We start from the raw sequence: 18,794 nt of genomic DNA, 5'->3' as shown, positions 1-18,794 counted from the left end.
CTAGCCATCTGGTGTTGTCTCCTTCAAGAATTATGCCATGAATAGTTTAGCTCAAGAAATTAATGCTAAGGGCATCTCCAACACCAACCCGCAAACGAACACAGCATTTGTCTGAAAATCGGTCTGGACTGGTGTCCGAACACGGATTCAGGAGCCGGCCATCCAACCGTAGCTGCAAACATACGCCTCTGTTAAATTTTATCCGTCAAATAACAAAGCTAAGTTAAATAGCCATACATCAAACATGTCGTGATCAGTAAAAAACAACTATTAGCTTTTTATTTGGCCCGAGGCAATCCATGTCAAATAACTATGTGACTCCTAAAAAGCAATAGAGTTTGTGCCTTCCGCCAAACATCTAAACAACCATGATTGAATCACTCTATTTGGTATGCCTTCCCCCAAATATACTTAAAACATCCGTCCATGACATAATGTGTGCCTTCCACCAAATATCGATGGTTAATCCCTCACGTAGTGCCCCGGCGTCGCCTACGCGACACGGGTGGACGCCACCGTTAGAGCATTACTAGTAGAACCCTCAAACCCTCAAATCCTTAAAGCAGTTTTAAGGGTTGAGAAGTGCCACCTTTTGACACTTTTAAGGGTTAAAAAATAGAGGCAAATACTAGAACCCGCAAACTCAACCCTTAAACTGCTTTAAGGATTAGATTTGAGGGTTCTAGTCTTTGCCTCGATCTCAACCTTTAAATCTATCATTTGACATCTCACAATTTATGACAACAAAAACACAATCAACTTCCAAACAAACTACCAAATGACAATCATTGATGTATGGTTAAATAGTTTACATCACAAAATCATCATCTTCCTCCTCTCATCGGCACCATCACCAAAAAGTTGCACCTCGGCGCCATCTCCTAGACCACAAACAGGCTCCATCAAGCATCTCCATCGGCACCGGTGGAGTCGTACACACCGCCATCACCACAACTACTCATCGGAGTGTCACCTCGAAAAGTAGAGGACGCAACACGGAACATCCTCTTCCTCTCCGCGATGTCCTTCTTGTAGTCCTTCCACCATTGCAATTGGTCTTCATCCATGTCCTTCTTGGACATCATCATGTGCTCTTTCTCTTCCACCATGAGTTCTTTCCATACCTTTGCCTCTTTGAGCTTGATCATCCTCTCCTCCAACTTGGCCTTGCGCTTTGCTTCTTCACGCTTTGCTTCAACTTGTGCAAGCTTGACCTCTTTCTTCTTCTCGGTGATAAGAAGCTTCGTCTCCAATGTCTTCGTTGTCAATTCCTCTCTTGCCTTCATCATGTGGTCCATCTTCTCCCTTAGGCTTGACGCCTCTTCTTCCATCTTCACCCTTAACTTGCCCTTCTTGGTTCCCTCGGGCTTGCCCAAGTTCCTCTCCTCCTCATCTTCACTATCATCCATCCTTAGCATTGCCGACTTCTTGGGTGCGGTCTCTTGATCCCTCAACTTCCACTTGTCAAAGGTTTGAAGAATTGACCAAACATGCTTAAATGGGAATGGCTTGCCCTTGGAAGCGGCCATCTCCTTGTACCTCATGCCGGCAATATGTACTCACATAGTCACTCTCCACGGTTCCACTAGGTGGTGCATCTATCACTTGGTCCATGGCCGCACTCCAATGAGAACAAGCGGGCTTGATCAACTCCCACCGGCCTTGAAGCGACCGGAAAGTGTGATGGATGAACCCACTATTCTTTGGCTTGATCCTACAATAGACGTCCTCGATCCTTTGCCAATACCGTTTACCGGTTTGATCGGTGCCGGTGGTTGCATCCATTCCCACAGCTGCCCAAGCACGAACCAAGAGGACATCTTACGCCTCGGTGTAGTTTGTCGATCGCGCGTGTGGGCGGGAAGCGGCGGTGAACGCCTCCTCCCCTATCTCGGCCACCTCCTCCTCGTCATCCCCTTCACCCTCCTCATCTTCCTCCTTTTCCTTCAAGTCGCCACCAACCCTAAAGGGGTCTAGAGGCGGAGCTCCAGGTCCACCTCCGCATTTTGGAGGAGGTCCATGAATGAGGATGGGGTTGCCATTTCCTCGAACACCTCGTGCGCGGCGGGAGGAGGTTCGGCGATGGCGGCCGCCGCGGGCTTCTTCCGCGCCGCGGGCTTCTTCCGCGGCTTGGTCACAGCCGGGGACGAGCCGGCGACCTTGGAGGCCGCCCCTCGCGGCCCATGAGAGGCCGCCTTCGGCCGACTCTTCTTGGTGGCCGGGGCGGGCGGCGGGGAGGCGGCGAGGGCGGGCGCCGGGGCGGTGACGGTGGCCGGGGCAGCAGGAGAAGGTGCGAGGCCCACCCGCCGCCGCTTGGCCCCGACGTGGGTCGCCGCCACCACGTTGGCCACGGTCGGGTGGGCGGGGGCGGGGGCAGGCGCCGGGGCGGGCGAGGCGGGCGGGACGGGCGGGGCGGGCGCGGCGGGCAGGGGTGCGGCGGCGGCGGGGCTCTCCATGGCCGGCGCGGCAGGAGGCGGCGGGAGGAGGAGGCCGGGAGGAGGAGGCGGTTTGCTCCCACGCGAGCGAGGAGCGAGCGAGGAGGAGTGCGGGTTGGGGGCGATTTTCCCCTCAACCCCTACTTCTACAGATTGCAAAGTGGTTTGAGGGTTGGACCTCTAAATTTTTTTACGGGTTTGAAGGTTTAGAGGTTCTAGTCTACAGCGTTTTTTCGACAAAAACTGTAAAAAAGCGGTTATTTTTAGGGGTTTGAGGGTTTGAGGGCTCTACTAGTAATGCTCTTAGACAGCAGCGGGGCCCTTTTCCTGTTCCTCGCTGCCCCTCCCCCTCTTGTGGATCCCACGGACAGCACCCAGAGTCGGCCATGGTGTTGATCTGTTCTTCCGCGGGCGGGCTGGGCTTCTCCATGCCACGGTGTGGATCTCACCCTGGAGCGCGCTGGCCGGTGCTAAGTTCACTCCGACCTGGAGTTGGGCGCTCACCACCGAGGACCTCGGCCTCCCCTTTGGTTGGCCGGATCTGGCTGTAGCAGGCGGCTGCGGGCCTTGGTTCACCTCGTTGGTAGATGTGGCGCAGGCGGCTCTCCTGGCGGCGGCCGCTAGCGAGGTTTAGGCTAGGCTCCTTCTCTCGTTGATGGTCTGATTAATCAATGAACTTCTATTGGGTGTTGGATTTTGGAGGTTTCTCTTTCCGATACCATGGCGAACCGGCCGGCCACTCGGGCTGCAGATTACGGTGGACAATGATGAATCTTTGAGGGTTTGTCGACGGCTGCTCGTATAGGAAAAGTTGCGGGATGCAACCCGAAGGTTCCACTGTGCGTTCTGGCAGCTCTGCTCCGGCCAATTTGCCCTCGATACAAGGCCGAGCATGGCAGTGATGATTTTTTTTTTAGAAAAGGAGGATTACACCGGCCTCTGCATCTGGACGATGCATGCAGCCATTTTATTAATTATTCATAAAGATCTTACAAAGTAGTATATGAGTTAGTCTGAAGCCACCATCTTAGGAACAACTGTCGCTACTCCTATCCACCTGATGAAGGGGTGCCGATAGTCCGAGCCTAATACCAAACAGACATCGCACAAATGCTTAACATCTAAAGACAGAGGCCCCAACCAAGCCACATACCTGGTTTGAGGCACAAACTGGTCCGACACACTCTCTGTGTCGTCGCCGCCATTTTCCGCCAATCCATCTTCAGAACAGAAACTAATGCATGGACCTTGCCAGGCCTCTTCTGCCATTAACGCCACCATCACGCCAAACAGCATCCTCCTTCAGCGTGAGTCCATCTCTGCTGATCGGACTCCGAATCACCACAGCGCCACGCCGCCGAGATCCGCCGCCATCAATGTATAAGATGAAGTACCGCTCCACCAAAGAAGTCGTCCTCTGTTCCCTGAGCCCGTGTGTACCTCCATGAATGACGCCCCCAAGGAGGAAACGACACTAGAGCGCCGCCGTCATCCGATCACTGATCTAGGATTTCCCCCGGAGGTAGCAGAGACTGGCCTTGAACTTCTCCACAACGATGCCTTCAAGAAGGGAATGACGCAGACACCGCCGCCGGAGGTAGCAGAGAGTAGTCAAAAGCAAGTTTTCACCCAGATCTGTTCGAAAAAACTCCGTCTCTCGTGCATGGGCCGCCGCGTCCTGCGACGTCCCTGGGAGCGGGATCCCAAGATCCGCCGCCACCGGCGCCGCCACAAGGACCCAGCACCCGACCGTCATCCCTGAAGGGGACGGCGCCGCCACCGTTCTCGAATCCGGCATCACCAATGCCTTCGGCCGCCCCCAATCACATCAGTGAAGGAAGATAGCCAACGCGAGCGCCCATCACGGCTTAGTACCGCCGGACGGCGCCCGAGCCCGACCACCCGAAGGAGAGCTGATCTGGGGTGGGAAACCCCAGATCCGCCGCCGCCAGCCCCCGCAGCGCCGCCGAGATCCCATCGGGCCGCCGCCCGAGCGAGCCAACTCCGCCTCCATGTTGTATGTCCAGGGACGCCGACGCATCTCAGCCAGAGGATCCCCTCGTGAAGAAAGGAGAAGGGCCACCGTCTGCCATCCGCCGGGCGAGCTTCGCTCGCCGGCCTCCTTCGGCGGCGGCGGGGAAGAAGGGGAGGAGGGAGGTCGAGGCGGCGGCGGTTGGGGCGCCCGAGTCCCCTGGCAGTGATGATGATAAGGATCGTACACCTTCTTAGGCGCACCGCTTCCCAGAGCGACAAATTAAGGACGGTTGTCATCGACAGATCTCATGGCGAAACTGCCTAGTTGAGCTGATGATCGCTCACTGGCTAGTCGAATTGTTGCAAATGGGTGAGAGATTACTAGACTGTAAACACTTTCTCCTCAAATGTGATAGAATAATCCCAAATGCCTCTCAAGCCTACACAACTCATTCATGTAAGATTTAAAAGCTATTTATCTTAAATATATGGACCATATTTTAGCATCATCACTAGATATACTAGACAAAATAGATTTGGAATGTAACGATATCTATCCCTTTGGAGTCATTGTGAGGGAGCTTCAGTAGCTCACCAAATTGCATTTATAGGCTTGTGCGGCTCCATGCATCTCCAGTCAGCAGCTGCGCCACTTTTTTCTCTAGACAGGTTGGTTTGATATCTTTGCCTTTGATGGCAGGACCATTTAACATGTCTTTGATTTGATTGGACACATGTGAACCATAAAAACACATGATTACTATCCAGGCAGTGTACATGTATCATGTTATTTTTAGTTGCTAGTAAAAAGGCTCGTGCGTTGCAACGGGAGAAAAAAAAATCATAATGTTCAATAACGATGACAACATTTTGTTCACATCTCATTGCATGATTTTGAAAATTTGTTCACAAATGCATGAAAATGTTTCTTTTTTTAATTTATTCACAAATCGAAGCAATGTGCACATTTTTGAAATAATATTGTGGTTGTCAAAAAACTTTGTAATTCAAATAATTATTCTGAATTTCAAGAAACATATTTAAGAAAACGTACTATAATATCTGAATCCACCCCGGCAATTAATTCTTCAAAATTTACGTCGGTATATAGTCAAAAACATTCAGAAGCATTACTGTTTAACTACATACCTTCGATCATTCATGAACATTTTTATGAATTTGGGAATATTTTTTTAAATCATGAACATTTTACTATTTACAAACATTTTTTAAAAATTGTGAACATTATTTTATATTGCGGATGGTTTTTAAGCATTTTATTTTGAATCGGCGAACCATTCTAGAATGGACGAACAATTTTCTTTGTTGAAACTCACGAACATTTTCTGAATCAGCAAACATTTTATGAATCAGTAAACTCTATTGTAATTCACAAACTATTTTGCTAATCCCGTTTTATAAGCTCACTGTTTATTTCCCAAGGCGAGTGACGGCAATCATTTGAGAAAGACAAAAAAAAGACGCATCATATACAGGGCTACGCTAGCTGAGAAGATTTTTAATTCCATTGAAAGCCGAGACGTGTCTGGTGGCCCATAAGGCCCAGCCGGACGACTGATATTTTGTTTATAAAAAAAACTAAAACAACTTACGGGAGGGCATAGGAAAAGAGAGAAGATAGGATTCTTAAAAAAACTAAAAGAACCTTTTTTTAGAAACAAAACTAAAACAACCTAACAGGCTTGATCACAACGTACGTGCGAAGGCCCAAGTGGAGGAGCGCACGCCCAACTCAGCTGATATGAACCTTTTTTGATAGTTGATATGAAACTTTGCTCTACAAATTAGTACCACCTCATGTATTTCACGTAATGTGGGATCATATGTGGGACGAAACCAAAAATATCATCATGCTGTAATAGTAGGTATAGATATAGATATAGAGATGCCTCTTAACTAGTACTTCTTTCCTCTGAAAATACTTGTTCGTGAAATCGATTTCCGAAAGAAGGGAGGACTACTTGGGTGTGGTTGCGGACCAATGTTGTAGAGGATGACTGCGTTTGGAAAGAGTCAAGTAACCACAGCGAAGTATATATGCATGCATGTGCCCCAAGTACATGTTGGCATTCACAGCATTTCCATATGCGTACATCAGCACACTCGCTCACCAACTACAGGCCGCAGCTACAGTGAGCATCTAGTTGCGTTGCTCGCCGAAAATGAAATGAAAGGTTGTGTTTCCGTGAAATTGCTGGGTCGGTTTGACGCGTCAGTAACAAGAAAGTGTTTGAAACCTTTCCACTAATTTTGCTTGTGCTACCAACCGCGATGGTGGAAGCAGGTTAATACTATAACATGGGTCTGAAAAGAAACACTCTCACTGTATTTATATATGAGGATCGTTCTGGAAGAAGCAGACTCCTTTTTCTCCATTATTCTCGGTTGGGCATCCATCCAAAAGAGCGTTCCAATTTGGCAATTCGTCCGTCCACTTTTGTTTATACAGGCGAAGGGAGAAAATGACCGGCCGTGCCGCTTCCCTCCATACCCCGCTTTTTGGGAATGTCCCTATCCCACAGGGTCCGGACTCCGGACCATGATACCGTATGCCGTAGCAAGTTGACAGGTTTGAGACGTTCTAACCTAATTAACCCGGCAAGACCCATCTCATTGTCTCTTCTTCTCCACCATATATATGCGCACCAGCTCTGTCTCCGGTCCAACACACACAAGAGGAACTCAGCAGCTCCACGAGCAGAGGAGCCGACACCCAACCCAGCACCAACGCACGCCGGCCACACCAAGACCAGGAGAGAGAGACAAACATGCGTCCGCCACGGGATCTTCGCCTCGCCGTGCTTCTCCTCTTCTCCGCAGCCGTCCTCCTCTTGGCCGTTCCGGCGGCCAGAGCCCAGCAGGAGACCGAGGAGGAGGAGGAGTTCAGCTACTCGCTGGACGCGGAGAATGGGCCGGCGCACTGGGGCGACATCAAGGAGGAGTGGTCCGCGTGCGGCAAGGGCAACATGCAGTCGCCCATCGACCTCGCCAGCCCGCGCGTCTCCCTCGTGCGCGGCCTCGGCTACCTCAACCACTCCTACGCCCCCGCCAACGCCACCATCGTCAACCGCGGCCACGACATCATGCTCAAGTTCGAGGGCGACGCCGGGAGCGTGTCGATCGGCGGCACGCCCTACTTCCTCCGGCAGCTGCACTGGCACTCGCCCACCGAGCACAGCGTCAATGGCCGCCGATACGACATGGAGCTGCACATGTTCCACGAGAGCGCCCAGGGCAAGGCCGCCGTCATCGGCGTCTTCTATGAGATCGGCGCCCACGACGCCTTCCTCCACAAGGTGCCTCTCTTTTCTCTCTTGCTTCTTTTCTTTAGTTAACCAACCAGGATATAAATTAAGCTTGATTAACTAAAGCCAACACGGCAACATGGGACTTAACTTAATTATAAGTAAGCTTAACTAACACCAACATGGCAACATGGGACTAATTCTAATCTTGTACTACGAACACAGCTGGAGCCATACCTGGAAATGATAGCCGATCGGAGGGACAGGGAGGAGAAGATGGGGATGATGGACCCGAGGGGCGCCAGGGGAAAGGCCAGTGTGTACTACCGCTACGTGGGCTCCCTCACCACCCCGCCCTGCTCCGAAGGTGTCATCTGGACCATCGTCAAGAGGGTACGTCCCGTTTCATTCATTCATTCATTCACCCTCACCATGCATCAAACACAACTACCAACCCCTGAACAAAAATTCAAACACAACTACCAACTACTCCAACTATCAGTAAAATATATTTCATTTCTGGACCATCACATGACACACTACTTGCAACTGTAAAATAAAATAATTCGCTTCTGGAACTTAGCAGTTGGCAGGGAGCTGCCAGTTCGATCTTTGTGCAGATCCTTTTGTTTGTTATTCACAAAGAATCTTCCCACCGGTTTCGTCTTTCCTGAACTTTTGTTTGGTTAACGCACGCCAGTTTGTTGAGCGCACAAGTCCTATTATACACCATGCGTGGTTACTGCATGGTGTGGGAATTTATATATATTGTTTCTGAAACTTATATTTTTTCTCTATCTGATTCAATTTGCAGGTCCGCACCGTGTCGAGGCACCAGCTGGAGCTTCTCCGGGAGGCCGTCCATGACGTAAGTTTTTTTTATTTCCGTTTCCCCAAATCCTTTTTTCTGGACCTCCAATCATTTTTCTTGAAAGCGAAGTCTTATTCGTCCTGGTGCATTCAACTCTTGTCTTTCCGACTTTAGGGTCTTTAGATCGTGTCAGATGGTAGACCATAACCGTGGACATCTAGAAATTCCACAGCGACATGAAAGCCGCCTTTAAGTTGGTTGATCTCCACCCAAGGACTAGAAATTTTTTTGGACTGATTTTCCTTCAACCCTACTTGCAGGACATGGAGAAAAACGCGAGGCCCCGTCAGGAGGTGAACAGCAGAGATATCAGCATGTTCCGGCCTTCTCAGCAAAATAGGCATTGATTATTAGCTAGGGTCGATTCTCCGCTTAATTAGTTTGCTGTTACAGCTATTATGTATGTGCATGGTTATACCAATTTTTGTAATTCTTTGTACCCATATTAGATGCCTTGCATCCAGTCACTGCATAATAAAGGAGCACGTCCAGTTCATGTCCATGCATGTGTGTTGATGTTGTGATCTACTCATAACTCATCCAGCTGCCACTGCCATTAAAAATGAAAGAGCCGGAATGTTGATTATGGTTGAGTACCGGGGCCCCAAATATATATAGGACCATCCAGCTGCTGCTAGCCATCTGGTGTTGTCTCCTCGAAGAATTATGCCAGGAATAGTTTAGCTCAAGAAATTAAGGCCAAGTTCGAATATTCGTGAATGTTACCAACAAGATTTTTATTCCTGAATCCATTTGGCTATTGTTTTTCCAAGTATCCGGTCAAAGTTGAGCGTGGCTCATAAAATAATAAAGATGGCTGTCTACCTCACTACGCTAGAGGACATCACTGGTACCATGATGATGCGAGATCAGACTTGTCCGCCATGTGCCATGGATGCCGGCATGAATTTATTCAACTTGGTCGAGAGTTCAATCTCGTGACAAAGAACATGAGCATCCAATGTAATTATTGCTGGCGCTTTTCAGAAGCAGCCGATCTGAAAACTGTATGTGAATACTGACCATATTGGAGAATAATGGGGGGCTGGGGGCTGGTGAGCGACCATGGGTTGGAAGTTTATGGTCATTGTGATTGAAAGGCCTGCCTAGGTAGGGTAATCATCAGTGACCTTGAATGGCTTTACTCAGGCAACACAACGTGCGTCAAATTACTCGTCAATGGAGGTTTAGGCGTCTATGATTGAAAAGTACAAAAGGTTAGGTGAAACCGGATGTATTCCCTACAAGAAAAGTGAGTTAAAATGAGTATAGTGTGTTGTCTGACTACTATGTGCTTGCCTTTGGCGTTGACTGCTAACAATTCTTGTTGGTTCAACCAGGCTTTTTCTTGTTTATATATGCACAAACAGTCATGTAAGGTGGACAATGCGGATTTTGATTTTTCTGCCAGACCATGCACCGAAGAGGATTGGGGGAAGACTACAATAGAAACTGGCCATAGGATAGAAGAATAGAAAAATGAAGTTAGAGCCGTTGGATCCTTAATGGATGCTTCAGATTTGAAATGTTAGGGCTGGTGAATTCTTTGTACTTTTGCGGAAAGCTCCCTGAGTAATTGCTATATACAATAAAGACCCTTCCACCAGCTCCCACGTGCCTGATCTGAAGCGCCCATTGGACATCCGATGCTCCAGATTCGTTTTTCTATTCTTCTATCCTATGGCCAGCTTCTATTGTAGTCTTCCCCAGAGGATTGTGATCAAAGGTATCGCCATGGCCGGCGCCGAGAGTCACGGGACTGACCACCACGAGAATTGAGGTCGCAGCCATGGCATGCAAGTCTTGTTGATCGAAAACTAAAGAAGTATCTCATGTGCTAAAACTGGAGACACATGCAGTCATACAAGACGATAAATACAATGTAGTGAGCTACCGGAGTGCATTCAAATCAACAATAGATGTAATTAAATTCAATGAAGTGAGCCACCGAACCACATTCACATCAACAATAGACGTGTACATCCATACACGCGGTAAATGTAATGATGCTGCCGGACAACCTTAACATCAACAATTTTTGGTTGATAAATTTAGTTGTAGTCCTATTCTCTCATGCCCAGTTCCTCTAGTGATGATAAACAGAAATCATCCATAAATTCAAGAATAAGAGACCGTGTATTATGTGAATGAGTTGCGCAGGGTTAAGAGGCATGCGGGATAATTCCCCTATAACAGGCTTTCTCCCCGCTTTATATGGATATAAAGGGCCAACCAAGTTCATATACCAATAAGTACATGTTCAAAACTAAGAAGCAAATAGTTTGCTAGGGCAACAACACAAACATGCCCAAAAGTGAAATAATAGGTGATACATGGGACCATGAGGACGAGGCACCAACTTCTAAGGGGGTGTTTTGTGATCTGGCGGTCAGCCATCTGAAGAAAATACATGACGCAAACTAGCAAGTCAATGCCCCACTACCTAAAGAACGGCCACCATTCATGCATAAAAGCCAAAACCTTAAGCACATGGTCGGTAGCATGTCACAACAAAACCTTCTCGATAACCATCTATTGCAAGTCATCCATAAGGTCTAGGCCATGGCAAAGAACTCCAACCAAAAGAGGTTTCTCCTCCTTCTAGTTTCAAAGAGTCCGCACAACCAGTAAGTCCCCTAGGTATGAGTCCTACCACTTAGCTCGTAGATCCATAGGAAGCAGGCAGCGGAACATGAGAAGAAGATGTGTGTCCCGGGCTCGGGCACCACACATAAGGGTGTTGGGGAACGCAATATTACAAAAAAAAATCCTACGATCACGCAAGATCTATCTAGGAGATGCATAGCAACGAGAGGTGGAGAGTATGTCTACGTACCCTCGTAGACCGAAAGCGAAAGCGTTGTGAAATGCAGTCGATGTAGTCGAACGTCTTCGCGATCCAACCGATCAAGCACCGAACGCACGGCACCTCCGCGATCTGCACACGTTCATCTCGGTGACGTCCCTCATACTCTTGATCCAGTTGAGGCCGAGGAAGAGTTTCGTCAGCACGACGGCATGATGACGGTGATGATGAAGTTACTGGCGTAGGGCTTCGCCTAAGCACTACAACGATATGACCGAGGTGGAATTCTGTGGAGGGGGCACCGCACACGGCTAAACAATCAACTTGTGTGTTTATGGGGTGTGCCCCTTCCCTGTATATAAAGGGGGGAGGAGGAGAGGGCCGGCCCTCATAGGGCGCGCCCAAGGGGGGGAGTCCTACTCCCAGTAGGAGTAGGTTTCCCCCCTTCCTAGTTGGAGTAGGAGAAGAAGGAAAAGGGAGAGGGATAGAAGGAAAGGGGGTCGGCCCCACCCCAATTCGGATTGGGCTTGGGGGGGGGGGGGTGTGCCCTCCACCTAGCCGCCTCCTCCTCTCTTGCACTAAGGCCCAATAAGGCCCATTGACTCCCCGGGGGGTTCCGGTAACCTCCCGATACTCTAGAAAATGCCCGAACTCATCTGGAACCATTCCGGTGTCCAAACATAGCCTTCCAATATATCGATCTTTATGTCTCGACTATTTCGAGACCCCTCGGCATGTATGTGATCACATCCGGGACTCCGAACTACCTTCGGTTCATCAAAACACATAAACTCATAATACCGATCGTCATCGAACGTTAAGCGTGCGGACCCTACGGGTTCGAGAACTATGTAGACATGACCGAGACTCATCTCCTGTCAATTAACAATGGTGGAACCTAGATGCTCATATTGGTTCCTACATATTCTACGAAGATCTTTATCGGTCAAACCGCATAACAACATACGTTGTTCCCTGTCTCATCGGTATGTTACTTGCCCGAGATTCGATCGTCGGTATCTCAATACCTAGTTCAATCTCGTTACCGGAAAGTCTCTTTACTCGTTCTGTAATGCAATATCCCATAACTAACTCATTATTCACATTGCTTGCAAGGCTTATAGTGATGTGCATTACTGAGAGGGCCCAGAGATACCTCTCCGATACACGGAGTGACAAATCCTAATCTTGATCTATGCCAACTCAACAAACACCATCGGAGACACCTGTAGGGCATCTTTATAGTCACCCAGTTACGTTGTGACGTTTGATAGCACACTAAGTGTTCCTCCGGTATTCGGGAGTTGCATAATTTCATAGTCACAGGAACATGTATAAATTATGGAGAAAGCAATATAAACTAAACGATCATAGTGCTAAGCTAACGGATGGGTCAAGTCAATCACATCATTCTCTAATGATGTGATCCCGTTCATCAAATGACAACTCATGTCTACGGTTAGAAAACTTAACCATCCTTGATTGACGAGCTAGTCAAGTAGAGGCATACTAGTGACACTATGTTTGTCTATGTATTCACACATGTACTAAGTTTCTGGTAATACAATTCTAGCATGAATAATAAATATTTATCATGATGTAAGGAAATATAAATAACAACTTTATTATTGCCTCTAGGGCATATTTCCTTCAAAGGGGCAAATACCTTCGCCTAGACCATGCCGCTTAGACACCTCAACGCTCGATGGAAAACGGCCACGAAGGAGCCGTCATTCGAAGATCTTGATTTTGGGTGGTAAAAGGGGCTTTCCACAAAGGGAAAATCCAAGCAAGGGTTGGAAATAAACATAAGAAACGGTAAGTCGACTCGGACAAGAAGAGCCCTGAAGCGGCAAGGTAACAAGACACTATGTCCGGGAAATCCAAAGGCACGGCCGGCGGGCCACCTTGTAACTCGGCCCATGCCATAGTTTTCTCCGATCCAAATGTTCTTGAAGATGGTCCATATCCTATCAAGGAACGACGAATGACCCAACACAAGTTCTCAAATACAAGAACATGGCGTGCACTACTAGGGAAAAGCCTAGCAGCAGCGCGGGTTTTGGGCCTATTAGTAGCGCGGGGACCGACGCTACTAATAAGGCACTACAGCTAACGTATAGCAGTAGCGCCTGTTGTCCCATGTGTGACGCCCCCGGTTTGACCGTACACTAATCATACACGCAAATGTGTACGATCAAGATCAGGGACTCACGGGAAGATATCACAACACAACTCTACAAATAAAAATAAGTCATACAAGCATCATATTACAAGCCAGGGGCCTCGAGGGCTCGAATACAAGAACTCGATCATAGACGAGTCAGCGGAAGCAACAATATCTGAGTACAGACATAAGTTAAAAAAGTTTGCCTTAAGAAGGCTAGCACAAACTGGGACACCGATCGAAAGAGGCGCATGCCTCCTGCCTGGGATCCTCCTAAATTACTCCTGGTCGTCGTCAACGGGCTGCACGTAGTAGTAGGCACCTCCCGAGTAGTAGTAGTTGACATCGACAGTGGCGTCTGGTTCCTGGACTCCATCGTCTGGTCGCTGCAATCGGGTATAGAAAGGGGGGAAAAGGGGGAACAAAGCAACCGTGAGTACTCATCCAAAGTACTCGCAAGTAAGGAGCTACACTACATATGTATGCATTGGTATCAAATGGAAAAGGGGTATCATATGTGGACTGAACTGCAGAATGCTGGAATAAGAGGGGGATAGCTAGTCCTATCGAAGACTATGCTTCTGGCCACCTCCATCTTGTAGCAGAAGAAGAGAGTAGATGGTAAGTTCACCAAGTAGCATCGCATAGCATAATCCTAACCGATGATCCTCCCCTCGTCGCCCTGTGAGAGAGCGATCACCGGTTGTATCTGGCACTTGGAAGGGTGTGTTTTATTAAGTATCTGGTTCTAGTTGTCATAAGGTCAAGGTACAATTCCAAGTCGTCCTGTTACCGAAGATCACGGCTATTCGAATAGATTAACTTCCCTGCAGGGATGCACCACATTTCCCAACACGCTCGATCCCTTTTGTCCGGACACACTTGTCGGGGTCATGCCCGGCCTCGGAAGATCAACACGTCGCAGCCCTACCTAGGCACAACAGAGAGGTCAGCACGCCGGTCTAAATCCTATGGCACAGGGGTCTGGGCCCATCGCCCATTGCACACCTGCACGTTGCGTATGCGTCCGGTGAGTAGACCACTACTGGAATCAGCTACTTTGCCATCTGCCAGCTCTTTACCGTCTGCTAGCGGACGACAAAGAAGCTCTTTGCCATCAGCTACCCAAAAGCTGACGGCAAAGAACTGGCTGATGGCAAAGACCTTCTTTGCCATCAGCCAGTTCTTTGCCGTCCTCTAGCGGACGGCAAAGAGGGAGGGGGGGACCCACTGACGAGCTGGTTAAAAAAAACTTAACGCCCCCCTCTTTGCCGTCTGCCAGCAGACGGCAAAGAGCAAGTAAGCGGACGGCAAAGGGGGGCGGACGGCAAACGTTTAGGTTACTAACGGCGCCCCACCCCGCCCATCTCTCTCTGTTCCCTCTCCTCCCCGACGACCACCGCCACCCGCCGCCTCCCCCGCCACCCACCGCGCTTCCCCCTTGCCCCGCCTCCCCCGCCACCCACCGCCGCCCCCTTGCCCCACCTCCCCTCGCCCCGCCGCCCCCTTGCCCCACCTCCCCTCGCCCCGTCGCCCCGTCGCCCCCATCACCCGCCACCGCCCCGGCGTCCCATCGCCCGCGCCGGAGCCAGGCTCGCGCCCCGGAGCTCGCCGCCCCTGCGCCTCGGAGCTCGCCGTCCCTGCGCCCCGGAGCTCGCCGCCCCTGCGCCCCGGAGCTCGCCGCCCCTGCGCCCCGGAGCTCGCCGTCCTGTCTGCCTCGCGCCCCGGAGCTCGCCGCCGCCCAGGAGCCAGGCTCGCCGCCGCCCCTGCGGCCGTGCCGCCCCCTCCATCCTCCATCGAGAGGAGCCAAGGTGAGCTTTTTTTTCTACTGTTTTTCTTTGCTGTTTAGGTTTAATTAGGTTATTGATAGGTTTAGGTTAGTGCTAGATTTAGGTTAGTGGTTTAGGTTAGTGCTAGATTTAGGTTTAGATTATTATTACAAGAAGAAAGTTGAAAAAAAGAAGAAGAGGTAGAAGAAGAGGAAAAAGGAAAAAAAGGAAGAAGAATAAGAAGAAAGTTGAAAAACAGAACAATATAGAAGAGGAAAAAGGAGAAGAAGAAAGAAGAAGAAGAAGAAGAAGAAAGAAGAGGAGGAGGAGGAGGAAGAGGAGGAGGGAGAAGAAGAAAGAAAAGAAGAAGAAGAAAGAAGAAGAAAGAATAAGAAGAAGAAGACCCCGACGCGCCACCCCGACACCCCGACCCCGACCCCCGACCCCCGACACCCCGACCCCGACCCCCGACACCCCGACCCTGACCCCCGATACCCCGACACCCCGGCCCGACAACCCGACCCCGACCCCGACCCCGACCCCCGACACCCCGACCCCGATCCCGACACGCCACCCCGACACCCCGGCCCGACACCCCGACCCCCGACCCCCGACACCCCGACCCCGACCTCCGACACCCCGACCCCGACACGCCACCCCGACACCCCGGCCCGACACCCCGACCCCGACCCCCGACCCCCGACACCCTGACATCACACCCCGACCCCGACACGATACCCCGATACCCCGACACCCGACCCCCCGACACCCGACCCCCTGAGGTACCGAGTATCTGCTATCGGCGAAGGAGGTACCGAGTATTATGGGAGAGTTGAAGCAATTTATGAACTTCTGTTCTATGGTGAAAATCTACCGAATGTCGTAGTCTTCAAATGTTATTGGTTTCAGCCGAAGGAGACTAGAAGGACTCATGAACATGTAGGGCTAGTTGAAATCAACCAAAGCACTCATTTAGATGTTCCTGATGTCTATATTATGGCTCAACAGGCGACCCAAGTATTCTATCTACCGTGGGCCTGCCAAACTAATCCAAATCTGAAAGGTTGGGATGTCGTTTATGAAGTGCCGCCACGTGCTAGACTTTCTCCCCCAAAGGAAGAGGATTATGAACCTCACATTAACCCAGACACATATGAAGGAGGATTCTTCCAAGAGACACGTCTTTCCAAAAAGCATTTCAAGAACCGCTATACTTCACCCCAAAACATTGAAGTAGACAGCGACAATGAATCCGACATCACCCCAGAGGAGGAACAAGAAGAGCCGGAACAAGAAGAGGTTACTGCTGCGGATGACCTGTCAATGCTTGACCGATTACGTCAAGGTGGCCTTGCACATGTTGATGCCAATGAACCCTATGAGCCCGTCATTGATTATAGTGATGATGATGATTATGCATTTATTGATGATACTGATCGAGATTATTAGTAGTGTCAGGTATTACATTTTTTTATGTTGTACTTGATGATGATACACTTAAGTGATACACATATTATTATTCATGTCGGTCTTTTTTTATGTTGTACTAATTTTGTTTACTGTTTGTCATGGAAGGTGTTGAAAGATGGTGGGCGCTGGTCGGGAGTGTGGTCTGAGGTCTTCCATTCCAGACGCACCTCTCCGCCGAGCGTTGCTGGACAGTATGGCCACACCGCCGGGCCCTTCTTCGTCGACCGCGGTGCCCAGCAGGGGACGAGCTCGAGGTAGGAAGAGAGGTGGGTCACGTGGTCGTGGGAGAGGAGGTAGGGCTACGGCGCCTTCCTCGCCGCCACCCCCGGCTACTCCAGAACTTACGGCACGAGGCTCGGGTGCAGGCTGTTCGAGACTACTACGCCTTGCGTGGTATCAAGAAGACCAAGCCGGCGTGCCGCGGTAAGTTCCTGAGTAAGGAGCAGTACATGAAGGTAATTCTTAAGGCCTTCTCTACTTAAGTTCCTTCATTTAGTAATTCTTAGCCATAGCGCTCAAGTTTCTATTTGCTAACTTAGGCGCCTCCGAGATGGTGTGCGGATCGGATGGATTGTTGGGAGGTGTTGGTCGATGAGTGGTGCTCTCCACAATGGCTAGCCCTCCACAACGAGGCCAAGGACAAACGTGCCCAAATGGAAGGTGTGCCACACCATCAAGGCAGCTCCAACTTATATCAGTTCGGGCGCAACTGGGTATGTGGTTTGCTTCATGATTCATGCAATTCATTCATCATGCTAGCTTGAGCCCTTTAATTACTAATTTTCATTGTTTCTTTCTTTCAGGCACGCTACAATAAGGCGGATAAGGTGCCAGAGGTGTACGACCTGTATGCCATGGCCCACACTGCCTCTTTCAAGAAAGTCAAGGCTTTCTCTCAGTCTGACCTCGATGATGCAAACAACTTCACCAACATCTCCTCCCACAACAAGCTCGTGAGATATAGAGATGAGGGGAAGGCGAGGAAAGGGGAGGACTTTAACCCGAGCCAGGGTCCCATTGATCCAGAGCTGTTGATGATATCTGGTGGCGGGAGGTCCCATGGCTCCATAGCCATGGAGATGGACTTATCCGTTGTCCTAGCACTCTCCCAGAGATCAAGGCGTGCCAGTCGAGCTCCGCTCCTGAGATAAGGCCTCGTGAACGGCCAGTGCAACTCGCCATCAAGGTTAGTGATACGTACTCAGTTATCTTTCTCCATTACATTCTGTGCGCTTCCATTAATGATTACAAATGGTCATGTGAGTGGTGTTGCAGGCTGCTATACAGAGTGAGAGAGATAGAACGGAGAAACTTCTGGCGGAGGCGGCGGAGAGGCAGCGGGAGTTGGAGGAGAGGACGACAAAGATGATGGAGGAGGAGAGGGCACGGAATGACATGCAGGCAAGGGCCATGTACGAGCTCCTTGTGGTAAGTTTCTTCTGCAGATTAGCCAAAACATTCATGTAGTGTTTGTCTCATTACTAACTAGTATGACTGAGTCGTCAAAACCAAATGTGCAGTCTGTGTGCGAGAAGACAGGTCAGACCGCTCCGCCGATGCCAGTGATTGCTCCTGGGACCACGGTGAGTTTTATTGAATGAACATTACTTGCTAGTCTTAACATTTGAGTGTCATCATGCTAACAAGACATTGGAAATGATCTTTGGTGCAGCGTAACTCCAGACAAGCATCGCACGATCCTTCTCCAGCTACCGACACGAGCCACCCCGCTCCTACACCTCCTACATCTTGGTAAGTTTATCTAGTGTTTTGCTTAACACATGCATAAAGACCTAGACTTAGCTTTATTTCCTCCAATGCTTACCATAATGACCTAGACTTAGCTTCTTCACCTCCAAAATGACTTAATAAGCTTACTGACCTCCAAAACCATCCATTTTACCTAAGTTAGCTCTAAAACGATCTGTACTTAGCTTTGTTTCCTCCAAAATGACCAAAGTTAGCTCTAATATGCTTAGTTAACTAGGTTTGCTCAATAATGACATGTACTTAGCTTGCTTATGTCAAAAATGGCA

The 18,794-nt window shown here is 49.6% G+C and overlaps 1 protein-coding gene across 1 annotated transcript; it reads left to right on the top strand.

Annotated features, from left to right (window-relative positions):
• Positions 1-7,077: 7,077 nt before the first annotated feature.
• Positions 7,078-9,046, top strand: LOC123151603 (alpha carbonic anhydrase 7). Its single transcript, XM_044571287.1, has 4 exons — positions 7,078-7,726; positions 7,901-8,068; positions 8,490-8,543; positions 8,807-9,046. The coding sequence occupies exons 1-4, from the start codon at positions 7,199-7,201 to the stop codon at positions 8,891-8,893; spliced, it is 837 nt and encodes a 278-aa protein (XP_044427222.1). The 5' UTR covers positions 7,078-7,198; the 3' UTR covers positions 8,894-9,046.
• Positions 9,047-18,794: the final 9,748 nt, after the last annotated feature.

This window comes from Triticum aestivum, chromosome 7A (assembly GCF_018294505.1).
Source record: "Triticum aestivum cultivar Chinese Spring chromosome 7A, IWGSC CS RefSeq v2.1, whole genome shotgun sequence".
NCBI classification, from domain to species: Eukaryota; Viridiplantae; Streptophyta; class Magnoliopsida; order Poales; family Poaceae; genus Triticum; species Triticum aestivum.
The sequence above is the reverse complement of the archived record's forward strand: the minus strand, read 5'-3'. Positions and strand labels throughout refer to the sequence as shown.